The 13,699-nt window shown below is 39.5% G+C and overlaps 1 protein-coding gene across 1 annotated transcript; it reads left to right on the top strand.

The window, feature by feature from the left end:
* The first annotated feature begins 2,319 nt into the window (after positions 1-2,319).
* On the top strand, positions 2,320-2,751 carry LOC110681648. Its single transcript, XM_021857797.1, has one exon. The coding sequence runs from the start codon at positions 2,320-2,322 to the stop codon at positions 2,749-2,751; it is 432 nt and encodes a 143-aa protein (XP_021713489.1).
* Positions 2,752-13,699: the final 10,948 nt, after the last annotated feature.

The following is a 13,699-nucleotide window of genomic DNA, read 5'->3' as shown; positions in this document are numbered from 1 at the left end:
AAGTGGATGAACGATTATGCTTGAAGATCTAAAGCCATGAAGCTTTGAAAGCGGCCGCAACAAAAGAAGGTAAAGGTGTGCCTATGGTAGAGCTCAAACCTCTACCATCACACCCTAGGTATGAATTCTTAGGCCCAAATTCCACTTACCCCGTAATTTTTAGTGCATACTTGAGCGAGAGCCAAGCTCAAGCGTTATGTTGTGTCTTGAGAAAGCACCAAGGTTCTTTGGGCTATACTATCGATGGTCTTAAAGGTATAAGCCCCGCTTTGTGTACGCACCACATAACGCTTGATGAAGGCACCCTTGTTCTATTGAACAACAAAGAAAGCTACACCCTCAAATGGGAGAGGTGGTGAAAAAAGAGATCACCAAGCTCTTGGATGCGGGAATCATATTTCCCATCTCAAGCTCTAGGTGGGTTTCTCCCGTTCATGTCGTTCCTAAGAAGGGGGGTATAACCGTAGTCAAGAATGAGAGTGGTGAGCTCATTCCAACTAGGAAGATCACGGGTTGGAGGATGTGTATAGACTATAGACGTCTAAATACATCCACCAAAAAGGATCACTTTCCCCTTCCATTCATTGATCAAATGTTAGAGACACTAACAAGGCACAAGTTCTATTGCTTCCTTGATGGCTATTCGGGATTTTTCCAAATTCCAATCCACCCTGAAGATCAAGAGAAGACAACATTTACATGCCCCTATGGGACCTTTTCCTATAGGAGAATGCCCTTTAGCCTTTGTAATGCCCTCGCAACTTTCCAAAGGTGCATGATGAGAATTTTTGGAGACATGTTGGAGGAAGAAATGGAGGTATTTATGGATGATTTCTCCGTAGGTGGGGTTTCATTTTAAGAGTGCCTAGTTAATCTTGAGAAATGTTTGGCTCGGTGTGTAAAGGTTAATCTTGTCTTGAATTGGGAGAAATGTCATTTCATGGTGGAGGAAGGGATAGTGCTTGGGCATGAGATCTCTCATAAAGGAATAGAGGTGGATAAGGCCAAAATTGAGGTTATTGAGAAGCTTCCACCTTCGGTGAATGTCAAGGGAGTGAGATCAATTTTGGGTCAGGCGGGTTTCTATAGAAGATTCATCAAGGATTTCTCACTCATTGCCAAGCCCCTTAATGATCTTCTTCAAAAGATGTTGATTTCGCTTTTAATGATAAATGCTTGGAGGCATTTGATAGATTGAAGAAGGCCCTAATCTCTACCCCCATTGTTCAAGCCCCAAGATGGGATCTACCCTTTGAATTGATGTGTGATGCTAGTGATTGGGAAATTGGAGGATTTTTGGGACAACGTGTGGACAAGAAGATTTATATCATTTACTATATGTCTAAGACACTAAATGGGGCCCAAAAGAATTACACAACAACGGAAAAAGAATTCTTGGCCATTGTTCACTCTTTCCAGAAATTCCGGTGTTATTTGTTGGGTTCCAAGACCATTGTCTTCACGGATCATGCGGCTCTCAAATATCTCTTTGCCAAGAAAGATTCTAAGCCAAGTTTTATCCATTGGGTTCTTGAATTACAAACTTTTGAAATAGAGATTAGGGATAAGAAGGGTGCGGAAAATGTTGTGGCGGACCATCTTTCTCGCCTTGAGGGTGATTAAATTCATGATGATTGTCTACCAATTGAATATAGAATGCTTGATGATGTCTTTTATGCCATTAAGGTTAAGGATCTCCCATGGTATGTCGACTTGGTAAACTTTCTAGCATGTGGGGAGTTTCCACCTTCTTTCTCCAAGAACCAAAAGAAGAAGCTCAAGAGGAGGCAAGCCATTACTTGTGGGATGAACCAATCTTGTATAAACTCGAGTGGATGGCTTTCTTTGGCGTTGTGTCCCGAATGAAGAGGTGCCAAGTGTTCTAAAGATGTGCCATTCGGATCCAAGTGGTGGTCATATGGGCGTTTCAAAAACCGCCACTAAGGTTCTTCAATGTGGTTTGTGGTGGCCACATCTCTTCAAAGACTCGTGGGGCTTTGTAAAGTAATGCGACCGATGTCAAAGGGTTGGGAATATCTCCAAGAGAATGAGATGCCTCAATAGCCCATTCTTGAGTTAGAGGTGTTCGATGTTTGGAGGATTGACTTCATAGGACCATTCCCATCTTCATATGGTAACCAATTCATACTTGTGGTTGTGGACTATGTTTCTAAATGGGTTGAGGCCATTGCCTCCCCTACTAATGACCACAAAGTAGTGTTGAAGTTGTTCAACAAAATCATCTTCCCAAGGTTTGGCGTGCCTAAGGCTTTGATAAGCAATAACGGATCTCATTTTGTTCACAACGCCTTCCAAAAGATGTTGAGGAAACATGGAGTGCATCAACGGTTCGGCCTCCTATATCATCCTCAATCGAGTGGCCAAGTCGAGGTCTCCAATCGTCAAATAAAGCTCATTCTTGAGAAGACGGTTGCAAGGAATAGAAAGGATTGGTCAGACAAGTTAGATGATGCTCTTTGGGCTTATAGGACAACTTTCAAGACACCTATTGGTACCACTCCATATTGCCTTGTCTATGGCAAGTCTTGCCATCTCTCGGTGGAGCTTGAACACCGTGCTTTATGGGCAATAAAAAAGATAAACTTTGATTTAGAAAGTGCGGGGGAAAAAAGGTGGTTGGATTTTCATGAGCTAGAGGAGCTTAGACTTGATGCTTATGACTATGCTAGCACCTACAAAGCTCGTTCCAAAGAAGCTCATGATAAGCTTATTGAGAAGAAGGAGTTTTAGGTGGGTGATAAAGTCCTCCTCTACCACTCGAGAATGAAGTTATTTCCCGGAAAGCTAATGTCAAAATGGAGTGGTCCTTTCTTGGTGAAAGATGTTTTTGCTAATGGCACCGTGGAGATTTCTCCTTTGGATTCCTCCTCTTCTTTCAAGGTTAACAGTCATCAGCTTAAGAAATATTTTGATGGAGTGTTTGTTGGTCTTATTCATAAAATGATTCTTTTCAAACCACCTTGAGTGGGGTGGTTAAAGTCGAGCTAACGACGTTAAACTAAAGCGCGGGAGGCAACCCGGATTCTCACCTTTACTCTCTTTTCCTTTCTTTATTTTATTTTTGGTTTTTTGTTGATTTTTACTCTAACCCTTGCTTGTGTTTTTTGTTTGTTTTGTAGGGTGCCTTCATTCATCATATATGGACTAAATGTGTTTGTTTAGTGTGATAAGAGGTTTTAGAGTGCAAGGGAGAGGGCACCCCGCTGGCTTGGAGAGGCCTCGAGTTCCCTTGCTTTCAATAGTGGGAATCGGATCAGTAGCTCTCCGCGCTCTCTCCGCGGGTTCTCTGCGGGCGCGGGTGCCTTAGAGAGAGCGCGAGGGAAATTCTGAGAGGGTGCGGCTCATTTTATAAAATTGGATCAGGAACTCTCCGCGATCTCTCCGCGGGCGCGACAATTTTGGAGCGGGCGCAGGCGAATTAGAGAGGGCGCGACCCATGGTCAGGTATGAAATTTTCGGAATTTTCCAGGAACTCTCCGAGGTTGCCCCGCGGTCTGTCCGCGGGTGCGGCAATATAGGAGCGCGCGCGGCTTTGTTGAAAGAGGGCGCAGGGATCTGGGTTTTAATTAGCCTGGTTCCTCTCTCTTTCTCTCTCCTCTCTTATTTTCCCTTTCACTCTTAATTTTCCCCATTCTCTCTCTTCCTACTCTCAAACCCTAACCCCCAAATCATTTCTTTCACTCAATTATACTCAAATTCACCCTTATTTTCTCTTAAATTTCCATCCAAACTTCCTTCATACTCCATTTTCATCAAGTTTGCTTTTCTTTCTCGTGGTTTTCTTCAGGAATTTCGAGTCTACTCGGTTTTATGCTTGTTTTGAGTCTTCAATCTTGGTATAATTCTCACCTTTGTTTTATTTTGTTCAATTTCAATTGATTTTTATGCATTGGTGAGTGGCCTTGATTAAGCTTGAGTATGTTGTTTTTGGTTGTTTGTATGGTGGTTTTGGAATTATTTTGGATGATTTTGTACTTTTTTTTGTGATAGATTGTTAATATTGTTGGTTGTTGTTGGATTTCTGGTTGTTTGTTTCTTGTAACAAGTACTTTGTAGTTTGTGGTGGTTTTGGGTGGTCTTGTGAACGGAGGTTTGTTCACGTTGGTGGTTGTGTTGCATATTGTGTTGGTTGAGCTTGAAACTATGGATTTGTTGAGGAGAGTTAAGAGTAGCAAGAGAAGTCCAAACCGATCACCCGGCCAATCCTCTCGTGGCCAACCTTCAAACACCGAACCCCCTCAAACCCAGACTACTCAAGATAATGCACCACCTCCTCCTTTACCCGCTCTCAAATTTCATAACTGGGCTAAACACACCCCTATCTATAATAAAATGAAATCCCGGAAATTTAGACCGTCCCGCAACTATTTTCCCGAGGATATGGAAAAATTGGGTGTTGATGCCGACCTTCACATTTTGCTCCGTAATCTTGGTTTGGTTGAGTTTGTAAAGTCATCCCCCCGAACTTATTTGGAACCATGCATACAATGAACCTTTGAGTTTAATATGACGGGGGATACCAACTACATCATCTCTTTTCAACTTTTCAATTCCAACCATACAATGAACCTTGCGGAATTCAACAAAGCCCTTGGTTTCAACCCAAATACCGACATCTTTGAGCCCTTGGTTGCCCTTCACAAGACCAAATACAATGAGGTTGCTTGGTGGAGAGCCATATCTAGGAAGAAGTCGTTTGACTCTAAGGAATCGCTTGCTAGCGAGATCATTCACCCGACTCTTTGTATTCTCCATCGGATTCTTGGGTATACAGTGTTTAGTAATCAAAATCTTGGGAAGCTTTCGAGGGAGGAGATCTTGGTTCTTTGGATGGCTACAAGGCCGGATTTGGGGCCAAGGTTGAATTTTGGGTATCTTTTCATGAATTGTTGTAAGTTGAACGCCAATGGGAAGAAGACGGGTGAGATTCATTGTGGTGGTATGATTACTAGATTGGTGTATTATTTCAAGCAAGAGCGTTTCCTTAGGTCTTGCACTCCGATAGGAAAGAGTGAAGACATATATTTGGATATGAAGCAACTTAACACCTTGTGGTTCATTTCTAAGTCTAAGGGAAACGGTGGGTACTCTTGGCTAGTGCGTAATATGCACCATTGTATGCTCCCAAACCCAGCTGCCACCTCAATCACTCGAGAGGCTAGGATTGTTTGAAGGATTCCCGAGAATGACGGGAGGGTTGAGAATGTTGTGGAGGAGAATGATGGTGATGAGGACGATGATGATGGGCATGATGGTGAAGGTGGAGAAGGAGAAGGTGGCAACAACAACAACAACAACCGCAACAAAGAGGAAGAAGAAGACAACAACATCACCAACAAGACAACCAGGGAGATGCATATCTCCGTGAGATGGAGGCTATGCGTGAGCATATGGAGCGCATGCAATTGAGCATGCAAAGTATGTATTCGAACCATCAAACTTTGTCTGTTCAAACTAGCGCCCTATATGACGCTAGTATGCGTAGGGGGGAGGTCACTCCTCCGGTGAACTACCCTTATGTGCCGCCCCAATAAGGGCCGGTGCCATCTTGGGGTGGTGACAACCTCCCCACGTACCCATATTGGCCCGGGGTTGCGAACCCCGATGAGCTAAGGTGTGACGTCCCAGATAAGTCCGGTCATTATGGCTACCGGGTCTCGGGGAGGAGTGATTATCGGGGTGACCCCGACTATTACTATGTTCACCCCACTCACACCGACCTCTGTATGCAACCGGAGCCTTTTGACCAATTATCCACATCTTAACTTGACCTTTTTAAGGGTCGCTATGGGTTCCCTCCCGGCTATACCGGAGGTTAGGATGTGGATGATGGTGGTGCCGGCCCTAGTAGCCAATAGTTTCCCACTTGGTTGTTTGATTTCCTTTTTGTTTCCTCCCTTTTATATTTGAATGTTTTTAGGCATCGCGGTCGATGCCCTTATTTTGTACGGGGGGAATCAAATAGGATGTTTTAGGGTAGGTTTTTGGGGAGGCCCCTTGGACTCTTGGGGATGTTTTTGAAAGGGCTTTGATGGATTTCTTTTGCTTCGCCCTTGGTAGACTCGTTGGTATGTTGTTTATCTTGTTGTCTTGGTTTTTGATGATGATGTTTTGTGGTCCCTTCTATTGATGATGATGATGGTTTCTCTGGTTCTTTGTACATAGTTTTCGCGTAAGTTTACTTTTGTTTGATTTTGTTTGGAAGTTACTAACAATTTCATTTTGTATATAGTCCTTTTCTTTTCTTTTTGTCACCTTGCTCATAACCACTGCTTTGGTCATCGAAGCTTCTTAGAGGAGGTCGTTCTTGCTACTTTATTATTGTAGCATAGCTTGGATGCTTGGGTGAGGCCTTTCTTGTTTTATCTCATTACTTTTCTCCCTTTACTCTTCTTGGCTGCTTAGATTAGGATTAGTTTTAGGAGAGTTGAACGGTTCGAGGATGTATGATTATAACACCTAGTGTGTTTGGGGTGGCGATGTGGCCATTTGAGCGCTTGTTTGTCGATTGGGAATTATATGTTATGATTGCATATTTGTCCTTTTCTTTGTTCTCCTAATTTTCCTTTATCTAGGTTTTCCATATTTTATTTTCTTTTCTATTTGTCCTTGGTTTTGTACATAGCTTTTTGAGGCTTAAATTTTCACTCTTTCTATTTTGACTCGGACTTGTAAACATTGGACTCTTGCTTTTGAATAATAACCTTCCTAGGTGGTCATGGTATGCACGGTTTGAGAATACGGTTGGTTGATTCTAGGATAAAGCATGATTGGGTAGTTGTCTAGAACTAGGGGGATCATGAAGCCGGATTCTACTTGTTTGTGGAATATTGGTAGTTGCTCCCTATCTTCGATTTGACAATCTTAGTTAGTTTTTGCTACAACCATGTGAGATTCATACTTTTTCAAGCTTTCATCATATCTTTGCATGAGTGGCATGGATTCTTGACTTTCGCAAACTTAATCTTGAATCTTAACGTAAGATTCCTAAGACCGAGACCGAACCACCTAGGGAGGACAAAGGCATCTTTTCGGAGAGGTATTTTTCCTTTTTCTAGGATAGTTTCCTTATTTTTACTTTTGGGTTTAAGGATACATTTTCCTACTTGCTAACCCTTTGAGCCATTTTCCCTTCCTTTCAAGCCACATCTCTAGATCTTGAGCCTTTTGTTTCATTTTTGTTTCCATTCTTGGTTTTTGTGAAGCAATTGTTCATTATTGTTGGAGTTTGTGGTGGAGGAGTTTGGATATTTGGTTCTCTTGAAAGCGTGTTTGTGTTGTGTATATTTTGTGAATAATGGAAAGTGAATAAATGAAAAGGCCGTCCAAAGTAAAAAAAGGCAAAGACAAAGCAAGTGCAAATTTGAAAAAGCCGTCCAAAGTTAAACGAGGCGAGAACAAAGCACTAATAAAGAAATATGAAAAAAAAAACAAAAAAAAAAGTGAAAAATGCAAAAATATTTTTATGTGAGTATTCTTCCTTTTTGAGCATTGCGGGGGGAAGCGTTCTCACGCTTTTCGTGTATATGTTGGTGATCTTAGCTTTGAATAAGCTTGGGGGTGTTGGTATTTTTGTTTGGTGATTACTTGGTTATGGAGTAAAGAAATGCGCAATCTTTGCTTCACAATTTAGGTTAACCACCAAATTTTAAATTTAGCGCACCTTTACCCTTTTTGCCTTACGTTACAACCTTTGGGAAGACCTTTTGACCTAGGGGTTGAGTCATTCATCGGTGGAGGGAATCATGGGTTATAGCCTAAGGAAAGGGAATGCGAGGTCAAGATGTCGAGTAAGCAAAAAATTCGATCTTTTACAGGTTCCTTCGTGAAATCTATGAGACGCTCACTAAGGGGAGATATGAGATTAGTAGGGGGAACGCGGTAAGATCGTTTGGGATGAAAGTGAAGTGTGACAATTAGTTCCTATTCTTAGCTTATATATGTTTCAATCAACCTTAGGTATCTTATAACGTGCATACCATTACTTACTTTAGAAAGGTTGTTATTTATTTGAACTATAGTCACTTTGTAAAGTCCATTTCACAAAGATTTTTATTTTTGTTTTTGTTTTTCATTATTTGCTCTTTATTCTTGTATTTTGCCTCATTTTTTCCTTATTTTTGTTTGTTTAATAAGAGTTATAGGTTATCTCTAGGAAACCTTTACGAGAGCATCACTCGTCCTGTAGAGTGATCTAGGGGTTTAAATGGCTTGTCTTTTGTTGCTAAAATTGACCGTGATTCCTACGAAAGTGAGTTAGTGTATATTCTCACCTCTTTCTTTTTCTTTTCTTATAAGCCCTTCTTTTTCCTTTTTAGCCTTTGTTTTTCTCGGGACAAGCAAAAGTCTAGCTTTGGGGAATTTGATGAGTGTCATTTATGGCACTCATAGGGTAGTCTTTTAGGATGATTTCATCTTCCTTTTTATGCTTTCTTATCTTATTTTTGGTCCTTTTTCCTTTAATCCCTTTCTTTCTTTCTTTCCTTGTGTTTTTCGTGTTTTCTTCGTGTTTTACTTTTATTTGGTTCTTTTCCCCTTTTATTTCTTTTCGTTGTTTGTTTTTGTAGGTACATAGGATTTGTCTCTACAAGGGAATAAAGATGGGCTATATGGACTAAGCAAGGAGGAAATAATCGACTCCGAGAGGGCTAAGAGAGGTCATGGAGAGGGCAACAAGCCCTGCCAGTCTACCGCAGGTGCGGTACTGAAGGCCGCGGGCGCGAGCTCTTATGCACCAAATTAGCGGATGTCGACCAGGAACTCTCTGCGGTCTGGCCGCGGGCTTGCCGTGGGCGCTGGTAGATTGGAGAGCCCGCTCGTAACAGAGAGACCGCGACCCTCTGATCATCCTTTGGGAGTAGGGGATTCGCCGCGCTTTTGCCGCGAGCGCGGGCTAGAAGACCAGCGTGCGCGGATGTTGCCCAGAAAGGCCGCGGAATTTTTAATGGGTTTTGTACCCATTTTTCCGCGGGCGAGGGGTTTATTGGAGAGGGCAAAGGAATCCCGTTTTTCTTCTTTGCCTATAAATACACTTGTAATTCCTTTCTGAAGATAACTTTTAGATAATTTTTATTAGCTTAATTTTAGAGAGAGAATTAGAGATAAGTTCTTGGTATTGGATTTGTATTTCAACATTGGATCAATTGTGATTGGATTTCTTCATTTTCAATCATTAATGTTAGTAAGATTTTCTTCTTCTAGTTCATCTCTTACTTGATCGATTTAGTTTCATCTTTGATTGTTTGTATTGCTTGGATTTGAATTGGATATTGTAGTTGATATTTCTTTCTCTTGATTTTGATTTAGAATGATGATCAATGCTAATTCTAGTGATTTGTTCTTGTGTTACACCATGATTAGTGAGTAGATTAGTTGCTAGGGAGAAGGGGAAGCATGCTTGATTGATAATTTGTGCTAGTTGATGATCTTTGATTGATTGAATTTTTGAAATTAAATTGGTTGACATAGTTTTGCATGTGATTAATTATATTAGGAATGATCAACCTATAAGATTAATCTAGATTGCATTGCATTTCTTAATGACATGACCCATCAATTTGAGAATTGCTTTAATTGATTGAGTTTGATTGTGAATTTCCTTGATTAGCCAATCATAGTGACGCCTAGTTTGGCCTCTAGGAGATAGCTCTTGAATTCTCTTGATTGCTACTGTTGTTTGTCCTTTGCAATGCTTGAATCAAACGAAGAAATTGTCGATTATCATGATTATTGAATTAGCATGTGGAACCAGTATCCCTAGCATTTAGCTTATTGAATTACTTGATTAGTCTAATTTTGCTATCATAACACCAACCATTTTCTCACTTCAATCTCCGAAATAGTTTGATTTAGGCTAAAGAGAACACCAACTAACTCCTTTTGGTTCGACCCTATACTTACCTATACTTGTTTTAGGTTGGTTTAGGATTTTATAAATAGTGTTTGATTTTGGAATAAGCAATTAACGACTAGTTTATTCCTCTATCACTTACTACTCTTTCTTTACTCTCTTAATTATTTTCTTAGATTTTCACTCTCTAACTAGCTTTTAGATTAATTCTTTCTCTTAGACTTTTACTCTCAACTTTATTCTTAATTCCAGATTTATTTTGGTAACGATTTCTCTTCTCTTAATCTTAGTTGTTTACTTTAATCTTTTGATCATGTCTTGTTTTATTGCTTTGATTAGTTTAGTTTTTATTATGTGTGAGTAGTTCTATTTCTAGGGTTTATGGGGATCCATAAATAATATGAAGGGGTGATTTATTGTTGTTAATTGTCAATGCTAGATTAATTTCCTATAGATTGATTTAATGCTCTGTGACTAGATTAGGCCTGATCTTTTATGCATGAGTTTGACAATATTGATTCGAGATTCGACAGATGAGAATTGATGTTTAGGTCTAGTTTCAATAGGCAGGTTAATTTATAAACGGTTAGGTTGAGATTCGAAAGATGAGATTTAATACCGGTAAATTAATTGTGTGATTATAATACGTCGCGAAAGCCCTTTATGATCTGATTAATTTATGCATTGATGATTAATTATTATGTTTTACCGTGGAGTATTATTTATTGGTGAACCTATGCCCTAGATCCTTTTATATATTATTTTCTCCTTACTCTTAATCCTCGTAATTTATTTTTAAATTCACATATTGGTTACTTTATAATTTAGATTACTTTAATTGATTAGGAATAGAAAGACTCGTTTCTCTTTGGATTCGACCTTACTTCGCTATCTACATTAGTTTGAGGATTTAGGAATTACTTTTGATTTGGGGATACGACTTTACCCTTTAAAAATTTGGCGCCGTTGCCGGGGAAACGGTTTTATTTTTATTTTTGATTATTTTTATAGTCTAGGTTATTTCCTTGTTGTCTTAGAGAACGTTAGTTCTTTGAGGCAAATCTCATATTTGCTTTTAGTTTTTTTCATTTATGCCCAGGTGTTCCAGATCAGGGTACATCCCATTCAACCTTGAGATCGAACGATCCTTTCATAGACAAAAGAATTTCTACAAGCAAATTCTGGCGGACTTTGGTGATAATAATAATCACCACGATCCTCTAACTGGTTCTAGTGATTCAAAGGTATCATCAGATACAGAATCAGAGATGACGGCTCCAAAGAAGCTTAGTGACTACTCACAACCAAAGCTTACAGATTATCCACATCTCACTCCCACTCCGTCTCTTGATGGGGTACATGATCGTGCCATTTATGGCACCTTTAAGCTATGTTTTCTTTATATTTCTATGCTCTTTTTTAGTCGTTTATGTCGTGTTTTTAGGGAATAATGCTTGATTTGGTTGTTTGTGTGTTAGTTTAGAGAAATGCATGCCTTTAGTGGTTTTCTTATTATTTAATTCATTTCTCGGCTTTTTCCCTCGCTTCTCCGTTTGTTTGACTTGTTTTGTAGGTGTGTCGAGCTTCCCGGGATTTAATCATTAATGAGGGAGCTCAAGTGCATTCAAGGAATTTAACGGAGCAAAGTTAGGGAAGCCAAGCACGCAAGTCAAGCCAATCCAAGAAACAAAGGAAAATGAAGGCTTACAAAGCATCAAAAAGGACCTTTGTGCATTTTTTAGGCCATATATCAAAATATAAAGATTGGATTGAAGTTATTTAAGTTAGTTTGGAAACTAGACTTGAAGAGCTTTCCAATGATAGGTCGCACGCCTTCATACGATTCCTAGATCGTGAGTTACAGCCTTCCAAAGTTGGCCCTGCAAATCTGCCGCAACCCATTTCTGCCGATTTTGGGCAGTAACTCTCCGCGGGCGCGGATTCCAGGGTGTCCGCGGGCGCGGCCGATTTCTCCGAGGGCGCGGGCTTCGGTGTCTTTTTACGATTTTAAGCTTCTTTTATTCTTTTGTTTTTGGGGGTTTTTATTATCATTCATTTACATAATTCTTAGTTTTAGAATAGTTTCGCTCTTAGGTTAAGAGCTTCTCTCTCTAGATTAGGCTAGATTAGGAGTAATTTTAGAGAGAGAAAGTGAAGGATTTCAGTGGTGATTGAGAGATTGAAGATACAAGGGTGACAATTGTGTTCAAGATCTTCTCTATTATCAATGAGCATTCTTAACTCTATCTCACCTTAATGCTTTGTTTAATTTCATGTTTGTTTGGTTTAATTTTGATGTTTGATGCTTTATTAGTGTAATTGTTCTTGATATTTTGTTGATTCTTGATTACCATAGTTGTTAGTTGATAGATGATGATTCTTGAATAGTTGTTTGGCTAGGAATTGGGTGAAACTTGTATGATTGATTAATTGTGATTAATTTGGGAATTCTGTTGATTGATTGCTGAGATTAAATTGATTAGTGAAGGTTTGCATGTGTGTAATTCAATTAGGCCTTTAGAATTATGCTATATTGCATTGTAATTGCTAATGACATGAACAATTGATTTAGGAATTGCAATTATCGATTGGTTTTGATTGTGATTCTCTTAGTTTATTATTCATAGTGAACCCTAGCTTAACAATTAGGAGATAGCTCTTTGATTCCTATTGATTGCTCTTATCATTAATCCTCACAATCTTTGATTGGCATGCTCTTCCCAAGTTGTTGCAATTGACATGATTACTTGTTGATCCCCGTTCCTAGTGTTTTATTTCCTTGGTTATTTGTTTTGTTAGTTGTTAGTATTCTCTCTTACCTTCGTCTTCGACCTAGCTTAGGCGCATAATTGAAAGTGCTTGAACATTACCGTTCCTTTGGGTTCGACCCTTGACTTGCCTCTATACTCGTATTAGGGTTTGTTAAGTGTTTATAAATTTAGTTTGATCGAGGGAAGATTAGATAACGACCTAGTTTTCCCCTCGTTAGTACAATTTGAAATTTAACCCCAATTTATAACGATGATAGAGAGGAAGCAATTCAGTGGAGCTATGGGTGAAGACCTAAATCTTCACATTGCCGACTATTGTCAATATTGTAATACCATCAGGCAAGCCGGGATCACACAAGACCAAATAAGGGAGATTCTCTTTCCCTTCTCTTTAACTGGAAAAGCTAAATTGTGGTTTAATGGCTTAAATAGAACAGCACTTAGTATAACTTACTGGGAATCTCTTGTTTTGAATTATTATAACAAGTATTATCCTGCAGAGAGAACAGCCGTACTACGGAGTGCGATTCAGAAATTTTCCCAATAAGCCAATGAATCTTTATATGAGGCTTGGGAGAGGTTCAAGGACCTACAAAGAGAATGCCCCCACCACAATTTAGCACAATGGCAGTTAATCCAAGCCTTTTACAATGGCATTGGAAATTCTTCTAGAATAATTTTAGATTCTGCAGCTAGTGGGAGATTTATGAATCTTAATGTTGAAGATGCAGGTCAGGTTATTAAAGATATGGCGATACATAATTCCCAATATGGGAATCCTAGGGGCTTTGCTAACAAGGGGAGGCATAGTGTTGACTCTGTATCCTTTTTGCAAGCTCAATTGACCTCTATCTGCCAAAAAATTAGATAATCTTTGCACTACTAATATAGCTAATGTTTCTGCAATTAATAATAATGCTAATGAGGTTTTCTGTGAAAATTGTGGAATTATAGGTCATTGGGAACAAAATTGTAGGAGTTTCGTGGAGCAAGTTAATGCCTTTTAAGCTTATAGGCAGAATAACCCATACTCCAACACCTACAATCCTGGGTATCG

Source organism: Chenopodium quinoa, unplaced genomic scaffold, assembly GCF_001683475.1.
Source record: "Chenopodium quinoa cultivar QQ74 unplaced genomic scaffold, ASM168347v1, whole genome shotgun sequence".
Classification (NCBI taxonomy): Eukaryota; Viridiplantae; Streptophyta; class Magnoliopsida; order Caryophyllales; family Amaranthaceae; genus Chenopodium; species Chenopodium quinoa.
This window is presented reverse-complemented; position numbering and strand designations above follow the sequence as displayed.